Source organism: Myodes glareolus, chromosome 17, assembly GCF_982192425.1.
Source record: "Myodes glareolus chromosome 17, mMyoGla1.1, whole genome shotgun sequence".
NCBI classification, from domain to species: domain Eukaryota; kingdom Metazoa; phylum Chordata; class Mammalia; order Rodentia; family Cricetidae; genus Myodes; species Myodes glareolus.
The window spans coordinates 65,964,573-65,983,005 of record NC_142042.1 but is presented as its reverse complement, the minus strand read 5'-3'; the positions used below and the strand labels follow the sequence as shown (position 1 = coordinate 65,983,005).

Here is an 18,433-nt window from a genome sequence, read left to right as displayed (position 1 = left end):
GCCTGGTTTATAGAGTAAGTTCCAGGACAGGCTAGGCTATATAGTGAAAACCAGTCTCAAAAAAACACATATTTAGTGTTCTTTTTCCAGATTTCAATCCCGCATACTCACCAATGGAAATCTTGTCTGGAGCATTTGTAAATCATCATAGCCATATACTTGTGGCTGCAAGAAAGACATTTAACAACATTAAGAGGAACTAGTCATGATGGCGTAGTAAAAGACAAGAAAAAATTTAAAATAACATTCTCATTCTCACGACAGATTATTTCCTTCTGTTTTCTTTATGTGGAAAATAATAAAGTACAAAGAGATTAAATGATTTATGAAAGGTCTTAAAGCGTCCCTTAAACCACATGCTATATATATGTAATGACCAGGCTGACATTAGGGGACCAGTATGGAAGAATTAATAGATTTAAGTACATGAACAGCGGGCTTTTTATTTCTATTGAGCAAGTACTATCTCTTGCAGACCTTAAAGCTTATATTGAAGTTTATCTTTTTATTTACCCATATTTCCAGGAAATGTTAAAAAGTATGCCAAAAAAATTTTCCCAGGACCCAGGTTTGATTCCCAGAACCCACAAAGTGTACATCCACCTGTAACACAAGTTCCAGGGAATCCAATGCCCTTTTTCTGGCCTCCAGAAGAACCAAGTACACACATAGGACACATAAATACACCCAGGCAAAACACTAATACAAATAAACACACAGAGACACATACACACTTAAGTATGCAATGTGGGACTGGAGAGATGGCTCAGTAATTAAGAGCAATAATTGCTCTTCTAGAGGATCTGAGTTCAGTTCCCAGCACCAGCATTATTATGAGTAACTCTAGTTACAAGGGACCAATGCTCTCTTTTGACCTCCATAAGTATCTACCTCTGCATGGCACACATACATAAATTCAAGCAAAACATTTATAGACCTTAAAAAAAATGTTTTAAAAGTATACAATGGGGGCTGGAGAGATGGCTCAATGGTTAAGAGCACTGGCTGCTCTTCCAGAGGTCCTGAGTTCAATTCCCAGCAACCACATGGTGGCTCCCAGCCATTTATAATGAGATCTGGTGCCCTCTTCTGGCTTGCAGGCACACATGGAAGGAATGTTGTATATATAATAAATAAATAAAATATTTAAAAAAAAAAAGTATACAATGTAGGGGTTAAGTTAAAAGCGCTGGCTGCACTTTCAGAGGTGCTGAGTTCAATTCCCAGCAACCACGTAGTTGCTCACAACTACATTAGAGCTCTACAATGAGATCAAATGCCCTCTTCTGAAGCATCTATAGTGAGATCTGGTGCTCTTCTCTCCTAGCACATAGGCTCTAAAAACCAAACACTCAGAAAACAGAGACAGATCTCAAGAGTTCCAGACTAACTACATAGTGAGACTCTAACTCAAAAGACTAAAAAGTTTAAGAGTGTGATTTGGATATATAATCCATTATCTAAACTTCTTCCCTAAAGTAGAAATAGGTAGGTGGCTTTTTTTTGTTTTGTTTTGAGACAGGGTCTCATTGTATAGTGTTGGCTGGCCTAGAACTCAGATCTACGTGTCTCTGCATCCATAGCACTGAGATTAAATGTATTTATTACCACACCCGACCCAAGAATAGGTAGTTTTTTGCTTTGAGTTGATTTGGTTTTCCAAGACAGGGTTCTCTGTGTAACAGTCCTAGCTTTCCTGGAACTCATTATGTGGACCAGGCAGGCCTCAAACTCACAGAGATCCACTTGCCTCTGCCTCCCTTGTACCAGGATTAAAGGCATTCATCAACACACCAAGAAAAGATAGGTGTTTTTGAATAGAATTTTTATAAATAATTTCCATCTTAGTGAGTACTTGAAGGTGACAGAAGACACTAGAGAAAATACTACTATTGTCAGTCATTTATTTTCAGGTAGTTCTAGATTTGAAGAAAGCAAAGAACTATGGAGGTAGAGAATCAAAAGCATGTGAAATAACATACACTACACATTCTGGCTATTGATGCTTAAGATCCAGAAATCATATTTCACATAGAACAAATGATCAGCAAAGGGCCTTGTCAAAGTTCAGCCCTTCCTCTACAAAAACTACTACATTTGGAGGGTAGGGCCTGGAGAAGTATCTCAAAGAAGCCAAGTTTTTTTTTTTTGTTTTGTTTCCCATAGGGGTGCTTACAGCTGCCTCTACAGACACCAGGCGTGCTATGAAGTATAGACATACATGTAAACAAAAACCCTGTTACTTTTCTTGGCTAGTGATTGCCACCCAACCATGCAAGCCTAACTTGAACCTGCAAAAAGGTGAAAAGGAGAACAAACTCGTTTCCTCTGATCTTAGCACATAGCAGGTACACACACACTAATGAAAACCTGTATGCCTGTATGTGGATACCATTTATTCTGCTTTAATTATTGTACTCCATCTGAAACTGAAGCTACAAAGAATAGTCACACCGTCCTCGCTTTGTAGAGAAGATCCTTCAGTCCCACTTACCGGGTAGGCATGTAACAGCCCTGGAGCCATAATATATGGATTAGGCAACAATGGCGGGACTCCAGGAGGAAGGTTGGGTGGAGCTTTTCCTAAAAGAGAACATTTTTATGTTGTCATACAATTTATTATCTCCTCCACCCCAGAGGAAATGCCACCCACCTATGCAAAGCTACCTGAAGTTGTAGCAACTGAGCTTCGAGTTGAGGCTGTGACAGTAGAGTTGCTGCCCAGGCTAAGGCCTAGACTACTGCCACTATTCAGACTGGAGGAGACACTGACCACTGGGGGAGGTGCAGAGACAGTGCTGGATGTGGTAGAGAAAGTGCTGGAGGAAGAATGGAGACTCGCTTCACTCTCCACACTTGTGTGCTTCAAAGGGGAGCAGTGGAAGACAGAAGGAAACAACATTAGCAACAGATGGGAAAGATAAGGATTGATGAGGTTCTCATCAAATTTGCAATTAAAAAAGCCAATCCAAGGTACAATTTCCACTGCCAATGCAAAAGGAAATCTCTAGCTACAAGCTCCTTGCAACTGCCTGCTGACCAACATCAACCTGTTCAGAAAAACAGCAAAGTAGGTGAGGACATACATTCCATAGGGACCAACATCTGTTAGTAGGGGGATAAAGCTTAGAACTAAGTGTATCACAGCCTTCTTTTCCACACTTTGCTTCACTAGTTCAACTTATAAGACTAATTCATTTGCTAGAAGAAAGTACAGGCTCTGACTTAAACTGATATTGTGTAATTTTTAAAACTCGTAAGAAAGTTTGGGCTCCTGTAACCCTAGCTCCCTTAGGCTCCCTAGATAACCCTAGGATAATTCCACACAAAAGAAGTTATAACCATAAAGTAATTCCTTGACCATGAGGTCTCATCTGAATATTACTTTGATAATAATGTCCTGCTTCAAAGTCTTATATTCATCATTTCCAAATTCTACCAATTAAAATAGATGATTTTTGTGTTGTTATGTTGCTAGCTTTTTTCTCCCCAACATAGTTCTAGAAATCTAACACAGGGCCTTCTGCATGCTAATGATGCAATCTATCACTGAGCCATACCTCCACACTGCCCTGGCTGTCTTGGAACTCTCTGCAGACCAGGATATCCTTGAACACAGAGATCAGCCTGCCTCTACCTCCCAAGTGCTGGAATTAAAGGTGTGTGCCACCACTGGCTGTGAGTATACTTCCATTTTTTAAAAAGGTGTATGTTCTTCTACACTTATTAAAAACACAAAGCCCCGGTCTATTTTCAGTGAAAAGGAAAAAACTGCAACTTTTAATTAAGCTCCATTAGTGCAAAACTTCTGGATTCTTTTGGCTTCTCAATATCCTTTTACTACTTTTCCTACAACCTCAGTTAAGTCCTGAAGAAAATTCCTAGCATTCCCTACTCAGTGAACCAGGTGTGCTTAAACGCAACCTTGTAATCCCAACACTAGGCAAGGGGAACTACCCATGAATTTGAGGTCAGAGAGGGCTACATAGCAAGACCCTGACGCTCGAGAGAGGGAAAACCAAACAAACAAACTATATAACTTCCTCTTGGGGCAATCTTACGATTAGAAATCTAAGTTTCTATTTCTCTGAAGCATCATACTTACTAAAAGAGTGGATGTTGAAGTACGCCCAGAAGATGTTGATGAAGAAAGGGTATTCTGCTGTGTAGATAACGCACTATAATGGAAGAAAGGTTGGCATTAACAGAATGCTGTGGTTACCCGACCTGGAGCTTGAGTTATGAAACACACACACACAAAGCAGAATACAAAAGCAAAACTGAGACCATATTGACATGTTTAATAGCCAGTCTCTCTCTCTCTCTCTCTCACACACACATACACACACACAAAGCAGAAAACAAGAGAAAGATTGAGACCATATTGACACGTAAAATGGCCAGTTTCCAGGGTTGTGTGCAAGAGCAGATGGGAAAAAAGCAGAAAGTACATTTCCTTTGTCTTTACTTTCCACAAAAGCAGGACTGTTATGGTCTCTGACAAGTAGGGATTAAGATAAGACAAAAGATCCCAACTGAAAATTTCTCCCCAAATCACCTGCTGTGTTGTGTGGTGGTAGTATTTGGAATCTCCTCACTGTGGCTCAAGCCACTTAAGGAGGATGAATGTTGATTGGCTGTCGTCAGTAAGGAAGCTGCAGGTACTGTTTCACTGAGAGAGGGTATACTAGAAGTGGAAGGTGAATCAGATTTCACTGCAGAGCCTGTAGCACCTAGAAATAAGAAAAGATTTCCCTTAATCAGAAAACAGAAACACTATGAATAAAGAAAAACTACAATTTTTACAGCTCTCAATTTCTTTAAAAAAAAAAAAGAGTTATTCAATGAGAATAACTTTTTAATTTCAGGCAATTAACAACACAAACTTTTTTTTTGTCCAGTGAAGAATATTAATGGACTTACCATTTTTAAGGGGGAAAGGAAAAAAGTTAACCAAAAACTTTGGGCTGGATAGCTCAGTAGTAGAGTGTTTTCTTAATCATAAATCAGGCCTCGGGTACCATTCTTAGCACCACATAAACCATCTGATGGCCTGAGTTTGATTCCCGAGACCCCAGTGGAATATGAAAAAAAAAAAAAAAGACTCCTGAAAGTTATTTGGCATCCACAAGTGCTGTGGCATGTGCATGCTTGTGCTCACAACACACTAAAAATAAATTTAATCCTAGATTTTTTAGAAAACAAAAACAAAAACAAAAAACAAAAGAGAACTTGCTATGTATGGTGGATCATGCCTATAATCTAGCTCATGGCAACCTAACAAAGAACAATCACCATGATTATAAGGATAGTGGTGATTACAGCGTGAAAATGTGTTTCAAAAACCCAAAGACGGGGGCTGGAGAGATGGCTCAACAATTAAAAACAAAGGATACTCTTCCAGAGGATCTGGGCTTGATTACCAGCACCCACATTCAGTTGTGGGGGATCTGGCACCTTTACACAGACATAAATGCAGGCTAAAAACCAATGCACATAAAAATTAATTTTAAATTGGGCAGTGGTGGTGCACACCTTTAATCCTAGACCTTGGGAGGTGGAGGCAGGAGGATCTGAGTTCAAGGCAAGCAAAAAAAGGAAAAGAAAGACATGGGGCTAAAGTAAGAGCACTCAGTTCCAAGAGCAGACAAACTATTCCCAACAAGCCACATGGCATCTGCAACCAGTTCCAGGGGCTCTGACACCCTCTTTTGACCTTTGCAGGCACCTGGTAAATAGTCAGTCATACAGGCAAAAATCCATATGCATAAAAAAAAAATTCATAGAGAAACTGAAAGCTATGATCCCAGCATTTATGGTACTCAAGGCCAGTTTGTTTTACAGCAAGACTTCATTAATTAAATAAGGGAATAAAGAAATGGCTCAGAGGTTAACAAGGGTTTCTCTTGGCATTCATGATGGTTTACAACTGTCTGCAATATCAGGACTGGAACATCCAATTTCTCTTCTGGCATCTTAACAGCAACAGGTACACATGCCAGGAAAACACACACACACACAAGCTGGGTGCAAGTGGCACAAGTTTTTAATCCCAGCACTTAGAAGAGGGTAGATCTCTTGTGAATTAGAGGCCCACTTAGTCTACACAGCAGGGCCCTGTTTTACCAAAAACAAAACAAAACAAATCCACATTAGCATTGAGAAAAACCACTGAAACCAAAACGAAAAAGCCTGGAAAACACTTACCTTCAACAGATTGCGTGGTCTGCAACTGCGTGGCCTGCACAGAACTGAAACCATTCTGGAGCAAGAAATGAGCAAGAACAGACAAACTTGTAAAAGAGACATTATCAGTCAGTTTAATTTTGGTCAAATATATATTAGGGAAACTGGAAAGATAACTCATCTGAGTACCTGAGCTCAGTGCCCAGCACACATGCTGGACAGATAACAACCACCTGGAACTCCAGCTCCAAAGGCTCCAATGCCTCTGGCTTCTGCATTCATGTGTACATAACCACTCCCCTCACCTAATAATTTAAAATAAATCCTTAAGACCTATCCTGCTGGACAGGTACTCCACACCACCTTTGGTATATGCTATCCCTTTCACCAGAGGAAGGTAGACTTACTAATATATATGCACCCTGAATTCTAGCAATCAGATCTTCCATGAGAAAAGGACAGGTATTTGAGACAGTTTTTGCTATAACCAACAAATCTTTATTGCAAAGACAAATGTTTTGATTCTTCACTTGCTGAAAGGAACTTTTAGTTTCCCAATCACAGAAATGTGCTTTTTGTCAGCATCTCAGTCAGCACCTTCAAGATTTTGTAGCACCATTTCCAGAAAAGTAAAACAATAATATTCAAGGGACTTTTACCCACTACTTTGCTAACCAAGGCCCAGGGAATCATTAAGCTACTACCTTAGCCTGAGTCAGGTCCTTTTGGGGTGATGAAGAAATGGAGCTGGGATACCGTCGCGTCTGAGTGGATCTCTGTTCATATAGAGGGCCCTGAGCATTATTTTGGGAGGTATAAGTTGTTGACTGAATTGGGCCACTCTGATAGCCAGACTCCTGACTCTGGTTAGATGAAACTGTAGATGAAGATTCACTGTGGGAAATGAAAAGAAAAGCCTTAGGAAATAGTGGAGATCTACTATTGGAATAAAATAATTTTAATTAAAACGAAACTAGAGAGAGAGTAATAAGGCAGTAATATGTATTTTAATTTCTAATAAGATTTTAATTTCTAAAATCAGACACTCCATCTTTTGATCAATTTTATTTTAAGCTACTGTGAGTTTTAGAATCTCCTGACAACCTTATCAAAGATTACTGGCAGATTTTTTTCCAGAGGAGGAAAACTAACATTATTTTATGTTTATCAGTGTTTGGCTCACATGCATGCCCAAATGTCATGTGAATCTTGGAAGTAGTTATGGATGATTGTGAACCAACATGTGGGTGCTGAAAACTGAACCCAGGCCTCTATATGACCAACAAGTCATCTTAACCACTAGATCACTCTCCAGACCCCTTTTGGGGGCAGGATGTCACTAGGTAGCTCTGGTTGGCTTTAAATTTACAGAGATGAACTTGCCTCCATGCCCAGCCTTTCTTTCTTGAAAGTTTATCTTCAATTGAATTGTTTTTATTCCAACACCAGATCTTCACTATTCCCTGTATCATAGCACCTGCTCTTATCATAAAATTTCCCCTTCTCCACTTTTTGAACCACAACTATCTCTCAGAGAAAATTTAAATAAAATTTCACATGCATTATGTGAAATTATGTCTCAACTGATCTAGACCAAAGTCAGATATTTGTGTTTTTAAATTCCAAGGATTAAGGGAAAAAAAATGTTTGTTCCTTTCATATTCCTCTAAGATTGTGTAAGACTGCTTTCCTTGTTTACTGCCAGGAGATAGAAAAGGTCCTTTTCGTTTCCTTTTATGGTTACTTATAATTTTAAATTAATGCTTCCCGAGTTCATTATTTTTCTTTTCGCAGGCAAAGCCCCATAGTACTTTTCAGTGTGGCATATGCCAAAGTACTGTTAGAGGTGCCCTAGCCTATCATTCAAAACCAACGAAGATTGAGGATCTAGGGAGATGGCTCAGTTAGTACAGCATTAGCCATGTAACAGTGAAGGCCTGATCTAATACTGAGCACCCACATAAAAGCTGGGAAGAAGACAGCATATATTCTTAGTACCCAGAATAATTGGAGACATGAAATTTCCTGGACTTTACTGACCAGCCAATTGGGCTAGTGGGCTCTGATTCAGAAAATAAAGTGGTGAGTGATTGAAAGACACCTGATGTGGACCCCTAGCCTCCAGGTAGGATGTAAGAGTAAGTTAGTGAGAGAGAGAGAGAGAACACATGCACATGAGTGCACATGCACACATGAAAAAACTTGAGCTTGAACATTCAAGAAGTACCTAAATAGCATTTAGCTAGATGTTTGAGGTCATAGATAATCTTATAGTAAGAATGTATTTCTTTAAAAGCGCACAACAAAATGATATGATTGACTACTTTTATCCAGTCAAAGAGATATGGCCTCTCCAGATGAAGAAATAAGCACAAAACTAAGCTACCAAAAGAGGTCTTCTGGGTGATGATTCCTCTACCTGGCCGTGCTGGTATACAGGCTACTGGGAGCCTGGCTTGAAGAGGCGCTCGTGGTGGGGGTGGACTCATAATCAGAAAGGACAGGCTCTGACCCAAACTGCAATGCCCCAAACTGCAGATTTAGCCCTGAGATATCTGCTGAGCCAGGCATCTCCACAGCCAGAGCAGGAATCTACAAAGAAACGGGGGTGGGGAGGTGATGTAATTGTTTAATACAATCCTTTTGTAGAATAAAAATTATTTCTTTCAATTTTAAATTCCCAAACACACCTTTAGAATACATTTCCTAAATCCCCTAACTTCCCTGCCTTAAAACAATCTCTGAAAAGCTTAAGTACCTTAGATGTCAAGGAGGTTTTCTTCTTTTGTTGTTTCAGTTTCTGTTGAGCCGGCTGAGGGCTGGAGGATTGGTTGTCTGAAGACCCCGGAGACATCTGTGGAGCCGAGGTGGATTTGCTTGGCAGAGGAGAAGAGGGAGGGGGAGGTGCAGCTGTTGAGGTAGCCACTGCAGGTGGCTTCTCCTGAAGGAACACCTCCATCATGGTTGAAGATGGGGTGAATGCCTGGCGTTTTGAAAAAGGGCTGTGCACTGTTGAATCACTTGCGCTCTTCAAATCTGCAAGAAGAAATACAACATAAGAGGTCAGAGATATTGTTCCATACTAGTACTAGGAAAAAGACCTTCAGGTCTCAAGACTCCAGCTAGCAAAATGGCTCAGTACAAAAAGATTCCAGCCACTTGACAAAGCTAGAGTTATGTGGGAAGAACCTCAGTTGAGAAAATATCTCCATCAGACTGACTATTGGCAAGTCTGTAGAACATTTTCTTTAAAAACAAAAAACAAAAAAAAAAGGGATTTACTTATTGTATGCATATAGATATCTTGTCTGCACATGTCTATGGTTTCCTCTGAGACCCTGGGGCTGCAATTACCTATTGTTGTGAGCCACTTTGTGTGTGCTAGAACTGAATTTAGGTCATCTGAAAAACAGTCACTGTTCTTAGTTACTGAGCCACCTCTCCAGCCACTGCATTTTCTCGTGCTCTCTTTCTCTTCTTTCTTCTTTTGAGACTGGGTCTCTTTGTAGCACTAACTGTCCTAAAACTAGTGTAGACCATGCTGTCCCAGCCTTGAACATAAACAGATCCATATACCTCTGTGTCTGAGATTAAAGGCATGCATCACACCTGGTCCACATTTTCTTAATTAATGACTGACGTGAGAGGGTAGTGTAAGAAAGCAGGCTAAAGAAGCTATGAGGAGCAAGTCAGTAAGCAGTGTTCCTAGAAGGCCTGTTTTAGTTCCAACTTTCGAGTTACTGCATTGGCTTCCTCAGTAATAGCCCATGATCAGGACATTTAAGCCAAGTAAACTCTTCCAAAATTTACTTTTGGTCACGTCTTTATCACACCAACAGAAGCAAACTAAGACATGTACCGTGACACATACACACCCCAAATCTGTCCATCCACCCACTAACCCACCCAAATTGCATATAATCAGGAACTTTTAGGACAGAATCTCATTTTACTTCTACAGGTGATAATCACTGAGTAATTTCAGTAATGAAGTAAGTACGTCCAATAAAATCAATAGCCAGGCGGTGGGGGCACATGCCTTTACTCTCAGCACTCGTGAGTCAGAGCTCTGAGTTTGAGGTCAGTCTGGTCTACAGATCAAGTCGCAAGACACCCAGGGCTACACAGAGAAACCCTGTCTTGAAAAACACACAGAAAACCAAACATAACAAAAAACAATACCATTGTTCTGTCTGTTTAATTAGACGTGTGTAGAGCCACACATCTACAAATCATCCAAGTTTAAAGTATAAAATTTTAAGACAATCAAAGCCATGAGACCAAAAGAAATATTACTTTCAAAACTGAAGATAAATCTAAGAAGAATTTAGGGCTGGGTAAGCAGTCTCAGTCAGTAAAGTACTGTGCAAGCATATGGATCTGAATTCAACTCCTAGTAGTCATGTAAACAGGATGGGCACAGTGTCATACGCCTATGATCCCAGTGCTGGGGAAGCAGATACAAAAGCATCTTTAGGGTTTGCTGGCTTTTCAGCTGAAACAAGATTCAAGTTCCTTAAGAGACCACCTGAACAAGATAAGAGGATCTGGTGCAGTCAGCCTTTAATCCCAGCAGTCAGAAGGCAGAAAGAGAAAGATCTCTGTGAATTGGAAGCCACCCTGGTCTATGCAGGAAATTCTAGACCAGCCAGAGCCATCACACAAACACAAAATCTAAAGAGAATTCTCTCAAAATTAGAGGTCAATAAAGAAACACAGAACTAGAAGTAAACTAAATGATATATAGCCTTAAATTTTATTACCACATAATTTTCCAGAATGTATTAAACAGCCCCCTGCTATGTTCTAGACAACAAATTTATGTGTAAAAGATTTGTCACTCATCATCTTACCATATTGCACCAGTGATGGCGATTGTGTTGTTGAGCCCATATCCCAAGAGGAGGTGGTGGTGCTTCCAGATTGAGAATGTTGAGCTGCCAGCTGAGCCAGGGCTTGTGCAGTTTTGAATTGCTCCAAGAACTGGGAGCCTGTTGTACTGCCACCTTTAGCTTCCCCAACATCACCAAATCCTTTCCCCAACATGCTCACCTGCATATCAACAAAGAGATTAGGAGTTTACCTTACACAACGACAGACCTAAAGCCCATAGTTTAAATAAAGGATGCTACCAAGCAAAGGAGGATGGCAAATACCTATAGTCCCAACTAATAAAGAAGAGTTTAAGATCAGTCCTGTACAAGACAGTATGACACTGCCAAAATAAATAAATAAATAAATAAATAAAATAAAATAAAATTAAGAGCTACCAGACCAAGTATAGTGCATTATTATATTATTATGAGCACACATTCTAGAGTCACAACACCTATATTCAAATTCTGAATTTGTCTTTTTGGGAAAATTACTCATAAACTAAAATAGGAATAAAAGTAATACACATCATAAAGTTGCAGGAAGCTGGAACATTTGTATTAAATATAGCATACACGGTACACAGTAAGCACTTAAAAAATGTAGTTCATATATCAGTTACAAAATAAATCTAAGAACAAGCATGGTGGTATATGTCAGAAATTACTCAAAAAAAAAAAAAAAAAAAAAACCTGAGGCAGAAGGAACACAATACATGGCAATACCCCATCTGAAAAAATAAAAAAAAAAAAGAAATTTAAGCACTTGGGAGGTAAGAGGATAATGAGCTTTAGCCAGTGTGAGATACATAGAGAGACAAAATGAATGAGAGCCATTAAAACCTATTATCACCATACTATCAGTAGGGATAAACCTGGATTAAGTGGAGAATACGCCAAACTTTCACATTTTCAAATCAACCAATACTTGAGTATTATATTAACATGAAGGTGACCTAAGTATATGCCTCAGGTGTAAGTGCACAAAGCCCTGGAAATGGACTGCATAAACCAAGCACATGCTTGGAATACTAATACTTGCAAGCTAAGAAGCCGAAGATCAGTAGTTCAAGGTCCTCAGGCACGATGACATATACTGCCTTTAATCCCAGCACGTGGGAAGCAGAGGCAAGAGGATCTTGCCATCCAGGTCTTTACAATGAGACCCTGTCTTAAAAACAAAACAAACATAAAAAAAGGAAAAAAAAAAAAAAACCCGTCCAAGGTCAGTTCAGGCTACCTTGGACTGTGAGACCTTGATTCAAAAAAGAAGAAAGGTAACTATAAATCTGGTCAAAAGCTAGTGGCCAGGGAAATTAAAGGCACAAGGAGGGAACAATTGTTATGCAAAATGGATATAATGTGCCTATCAAATTTTTTTCTAAAGAACTGTACAGGTAGATGGTGGTGGTGGTGCATGCATGCCTTTAATACCAGCACTTGGGAGATGAGTTGGTGGACAGCCTGGTCTACAGAGTCAATTCCAGGACAGGTTCCAAAGCTACACTGAGAAACCTTGTCTCAAAAAAAACAAATAGACAAAATAAAGAACTGGATGTATGCTATCAGTTTTAGTCAGAGAAGTAACCTGCAATGGGGGATGGTAAAAAAAACATGAAAGAAGAGGGACTACTTAAAAAAGGAAAAAGAACAGACAAGGGGGTGAGGGTGGGGAGGTGCACATCTTCCATCTGCGCACTCAGAGCACGCATCAAGAACCAGCATGGTTTACACAGTAAGAACCAACACAGCCAGGACTGAATAAAATGATGCAGTCTCAAAAAACAAAACAGAACAAAAAAAAAAACAAAAAACAAAAAACTGGGCATGGCGGGCACACCTTTAATCTCAGCAGAAGGCAGGGATCATAAGTAAGAGAATCTCAGTAAGTTTGAGGACAGTCAAGTCTACATAGGGAGTTCCAATATAGTCAGAACTACATAGAGAGCTCAAATAAAAAATGGAAGAGGGTGAATAAGAGGGGGTCAAGAGAAAGGAAGGGAACAAATATAACCAAAACTAATTATAACTAATTATATGTACGTAAATGTCATAAAGTCTACAATGTAAGTTGTTATACTCTAGTAACATTTAAAAATAAAATCAATGTTCATTAAACAACAATCAAAACTAACCAACTGGAACCTTGTTTGAATATTATTAACTAGCTAAGACAAAGGAGGGGTCATCCCAAATCTTACACTAGAAGATCACCAAGTTCACACATCTTGGCCTGTTTTGGGTGTGTATAATGAATGCATGATATAGTGCTTCCTGGTTTCTCTTCTTTTACTTTATTCCAGGTATATTAATGTCTTGCCCACATATAAGTCTATGTGAGGGTGTCAGATCTCTGAGAAATGGAGTTAGAGACATTTGTGAGCAGTCATATAAGTGCTGGGAATTGAACCGGGTCCTCTGGAAGAAAAGCCAAGCCAGTGCTCTTAACAGTTGAGCCAGCTCTACAGATCCCACACAATTTATTCCTACCAGTTCTCTCCAATCCCCACAGCAAAGCCAACCAATCACCACAGATAGAACCCTCTGAGATGACAAGCCAAAATAAAATTAACCTCCATTAAGTTGATTCAGTCAGGTATTCTGTGAAAGCAAAAATGTATGACTAACACAAGAAAAAATGTTTCCCACTATATCAAAACTGCAAACAAAAATCTCAGAAGTTGGGCTGTTGAGATGGCTCCCCTGGTAAAGTGTTTACTGATGACTTGAGTTTGACTCCCACGACTCTCATGGATGCCACAAGTTGTCCTTTTACTTCCACATGTGCTTGAACAGATATAATGGTATACGTGCAGATGCAAACTCACAAACAGATAAGCACAGTTTAAAAGAAAAAAATGTAGAAAACCCCTCAAACATCTATTTGAAAGTAAGAAACTATGGAAAAGAGATGGCTTCACACAACTAATTATTATCAAACTCTTCTGAAAAATAATTATTTTTATTTTTAGCTATACACATTTGTATGTCTAAGTGAAAACCTTCGGTGTGGGAGTCCACAGAACCTAAGAAAGAACAACTGAACCCTTGGAGATGAACTTACAGGAAGTTGACAGTGCCAGGAACTGAACTCTGGTTCCTGTGGAAGAGTAACAAGCACTCCTGCCTACTAAACCATCACTTCAACTCTCCAGAAATATTCTTCAAATAGACAGTATCAAAAACACAGAAGAATGCCAGGCATGTCTCACATCTGTAACTACAGCACTCTCGTAGCAGAAGCAGAAGAAATTTTAAAATTAGGTTCAGGACCAGACTGTGTGTGTGTGTGCATGCATATATATACATACATGCGCACACACACATATATGGTAAAAAGGTAAGACTGTCCAAGAAAAATGAATAAAAAAAGAAAGTATGTGTATATGTAGACCTTACTTTAAGAAAACAAAAACCCCAGTTCCCATAACCTAACACTTCCTTTTGATATCAGTAAACACAGCAAATAAAATAAACAAAAGTCTATGATACAAATCTATTAATTGTTGTGGGTTTTTTGCTTGTTTGTTTAAGACAGGGTCTCTCTGTGTATCCTTGGCTGTCCTGGAACTTACTCTGTAGAGCAGGCTGGCCTCAGAGAATCACCTGCCTCTGCCTCCTGAATGCTGGGACTAAAGGTGTATGCCACCACTGCCCAGCTAAGATTTATTAAATTTTAAGGAAAATTGATCCTTTCACATGTATTCTCAATGAAAAATAAGGAGGCTAGCTCAGTTGTTAGAATGCTTGTCAAGCACACACAAGAACTGTGTATTACCATCAGCAGTATATAAAACAGGCTGTGTTGGCTGTAATGGTCTGTAATCCCATTCCCCAGGAAGCAGAGGTAAGAGATCATCCTCCATTATACAACTATAATAATAATATTATTATATTATATACAATGTCTGAGGCCAGCCTGAAACATTAAAGACCATGCCACAGTAAATAAGCAAAAGTTCAAAAACAGCAATGAAAGAAAATAAATTAGGGTGGGCATGGTGCACATGCCTCTAATCAACTGTTTCAGGTTTGAAGTCACGTGGGATATGCAGTTAAGTTTTAGGTCAGTAAGAGCTACATTAAGAGAAGCTGTCTCAAAGAACAATGAACAGCTAGCTACTGGTATCTATTACCTTACTCATTTTCCTAAGGTCTAACAAGATAGGACAAGCAAACACTCTCATTTCCATTTAAAGGCCAAGTGGAGACTATACATATACTAACAGGCAGATCTGGAAAGACCTTAGGTTTTTTGGTCTACAATTGGTCTACAAATGTATAATGTAAGAAAAGATATGAGGCAATTTTCTAGAAATAGGAAACTGCTACAATTTCATCTATTTAGTGAGGACTGCAAAAAGAACAAACTTGTTGACAGGTTTAACACCACTTTCTGTTGAGGGAGTGACAGGAGGTGTAAAGGTTCAGCACTATAAATATTCAATAAATAGATCTCAATCTATAAAACAATTCAGCCATGTTCGCCTAGAGCTACTAGCCAACATCATCTCTATCCATGAAGTTGTTTTTAAGGGTGACAAAGAGGCTTTATCCTGCTATAAACCTTGGCTACTTTTGAAAATGTTATGCACCCAGATAGATCACACCAAAAATCAAAATTTATTCTAAGTTCGTAAGTTTTCTTTTTTTTTTTTTTTTTAATATTTATTTATTTATTATGTATACAATATTCTGCGTGTGCCCGAAGGCCAGAAGAGGGCACCAGACCTCATTACAGATGGTTGTGAGCCACCATGTGGTTGCTGGGAATTGAACTCAGGACCTTCGGAAGAGCAGGCAATGCTCTTAACCCCTGAGCCATCTCTCCAGCCCAGTTCGTAAGTTTTCAACTGAAAGTAAATTGTCCTTAAACCTGAAAAATCAGAGGAACCAAGTCTCCTAAGCAGGGTGATTTTGAGTAGTACAATAATCAAGTTCCTTAGCACGAACCCTTCTGTAGAAAAAGAATAGGTTAAGTTACTTTTCTATTCTTCTGTCTACTTAACTCATAAGGAAATTTACTTTAAAAGGACCAATGTATTTTTTTCTGTTATTGTTCTACTTTTATTTTGTGAGGGGGGGATTCTCGAGAAATGGTTTCTCTGTGTAGCCCTGGGTGTCCTGAAACTCACTTTGTAGACCAGGCTGGGCTTGAACTCACGGTTATCCACCTGCCATGCCTCCAAAGTGCTGGGAATAAAGATGTGACCACCACTGCCTAGCTTATTTATATTTTTATCGGTCCCTTTCTGTATATAAAACACCTTTTTTCATGGCATCATGATATACCTGTAGTCCCAGCACCCAGTAGAGAGGAGGATCACCATAATCTGGAAGCATGACTGAGTTCTGCTGAGTACACAGGCAGCCTGCCTACTAAGAAAGACTGCTTCAAAAATCCAAACAAACCCAGAAACTTTGCTTGGAATATTGGAATGTTTATTCCCATTTTAGGGAATGAAGTACTTACTATACGACCTAAGGATTGAAAATAAGGCAAGCAGCTGTGCATAGTGCTCAAATTTGTAATCCCGGAGGCAGACAGACCTCTCCTCAGCCTATACAGTGAGACTATAAAATAAGTACTTGACCGTGTGTGTTTTATGAGGTTACTGTGATGGTTTATTTCCTACTTACCATACTATGATGAGAAAATGTATTTCCTGAAGCAGGCTGTGATATGGCATTCTGCTTCGAATTACTGAACACCAGAGGCTGGGCCAAGGAAGGAGCCTGAGATGGATCCAGATTAGAGGAATCATTCTCCATTGAAGACGGTGTCTTCCCCAACAGAACAGCAAGGTCAATTCTAGTTTGGGAAAGAAAGGTATCTTTATGAATAATGACTGAACATTCTGACATTTCCTGCACCTAACTTGAATCATGTTTAGATCAACATGCAGGATATTTTCTGATGCTAGAGTCTCAAAAGTTTTAATATGTTATGTTAACCAAAATAACTGAGGTATAAGAGCCACTACAGCATTCAGGGAAATCCTACTGGTGCTTCCAATAACAATAATTAAATATTCAATTTACTGATAGCATTAATTAAATGAAATAGCAATCTTCAGAATTTGGTTTTTCTTTTTTTCTTTTGAAAAAGGGTCTCACTATATAGTCAATGCTTGCCTCATATTTACAACTCTCTTGCCTCCGTATCCCAAGTGTTGAGATTATAAGCATGGGGCAAGATATATATCCAGCTGTGTTTTTGTTGTTGTTCTGTTTTTTCTTTCTTTCTTTCTTTTTTATTTTTCTTTATTTTTTTGAGATGAAAAATGTGGAGATGTAGCACTGGTTGGCCTCAAACTCAAGAGATACACCTGCATTTGCCTCCTAGTACTCGGGAGGCAGAGGCAGGCAGATTGCTGTCATTTTTGAGGCCAGCCTGGTCTACAAGAGCTAGTTCTAGGACAGGCTCCAAAGCTACACAGAGAAACCCTATCTCAAAAAACAAACAAACAAAAAATACCCGAACAAATAAACAAAAATTAAAAGAAAAAAACCTGAAGACACTATCATCCGAGTGATAACACTCAATAACACCTGAGTATATGCTAAAATAGTGACCCAGAATAATGTAAGGATAAGTATGACCACTAGAAAACTAAAATTGAAAGACAGAATACTCAGCTTATCCAAGTTCTATCCATGTCCTAGAGAAGAGAATCAGCTATTAATTAAAATACCAATGGTCAACAGTATAGCAAATTCTACTTAAATTAGTTAAACATCTATTAAAAACTCAAAACTAGATTTAGAGAGTTTCTAGAAGTCTGAAGAGATGCTTGTTTGTACCACTAGAGACACACACACACACACAAACATGCATACACATTCATTCTCTCTTTCACTGCCCTGTATAGTATTTCTCCATTTGGCTATTTCTGAGATTGTAATAAAATAGTGAATAAGTAAAACATTTTACTGAGTTGAGTCGTGACAGTGAATTATCAAACCTGAGGAAGACCATGGGAACCTCTGAGTTTGGAACTGGCAAGTAGACTACTGAGGCTCAAAGGTAGGTCAGTCTTAAAGGGAAGAGACCTCAGCTTTTTGGTCTATATCAACTCTCCTGAACTAAAACTCCTGAACACTGAACAAGTATCATAGACTTGCACAATTGTTAGGAATAACAACATGCATTTGGTTACAGAAAAAAAAATACAGTATTATTTCTTTTGATGACATTCCCAACATTCTATTCCTCTTATACTTCTCTATGTTTGTGCACAATATGCATACCCAGTGTCCACAGAAGCCAGAAGAGCACTTCAGAGACCCTGGAACTGGAGTACAGGTGATTGGAGTACATATGATTGTGAACAAGCCCCCAAGAGCTTTTAACCAATGAGCCATCTCTCTCT

At 39.1% G+C, this 18,433-nt stretch overlaps 1 protein-coding gene across 29 annotated transcripts in view; it reads right to left on the bottom strand.

Moving 5' to 3' along the window:
• Ubap2l (ubiquitin associated protein 2 like) overlaps nt 1-18,433 on the bottom strand; it is a 56,868-nt gene that overhangs the window by 12,215 nt on the left and 26,220 nt on the right. For all 29 annotated transcript variants that reach the window (XM_048455800.2, XM_048455837.2, XM_085678197.1 and 26 more), the window contains 11 exons: nt 16,701-16,872; nt 11,040-11,238; nt 8,945-9,222; nt 8,606-8,778; nt 6,891-7,080; nt 6,208-6,262; nt 4,559-4,733; nt 4,106-4,178; nt 2,668-2,863; nt 2,495-2,583; nt 112-165 (listed from right to left, as the gene is read on the bottom strand). In XM_048455800.2, coding sequence (XP_048311757.1) covers nt 112-165; nt 2,495-2,583; nt 2,668-2,863; nt 4,106-4,178; nt 4,559-4,733; nt 6,208-6,262; nt 6,891-7,080; nt 8,606-8,778; nt 8,945-9,222; nt 11,040-11,238; nt 16,701-16,872 — 1,654 coding nt within the window. The remainder of the gene's footprint in view (nt 1-111; nt 166-2,494; nt 2,584-2,667; nt 2,864-4,105; nt 4,179-4,558; nt 4,734-6,207; nt 6,263-6,890; nt 7,081-8,605; nt 8,779-8,944; nt 9,223-11,039; nt 11,239-16,700; nt 16,873-18,433) is intronic.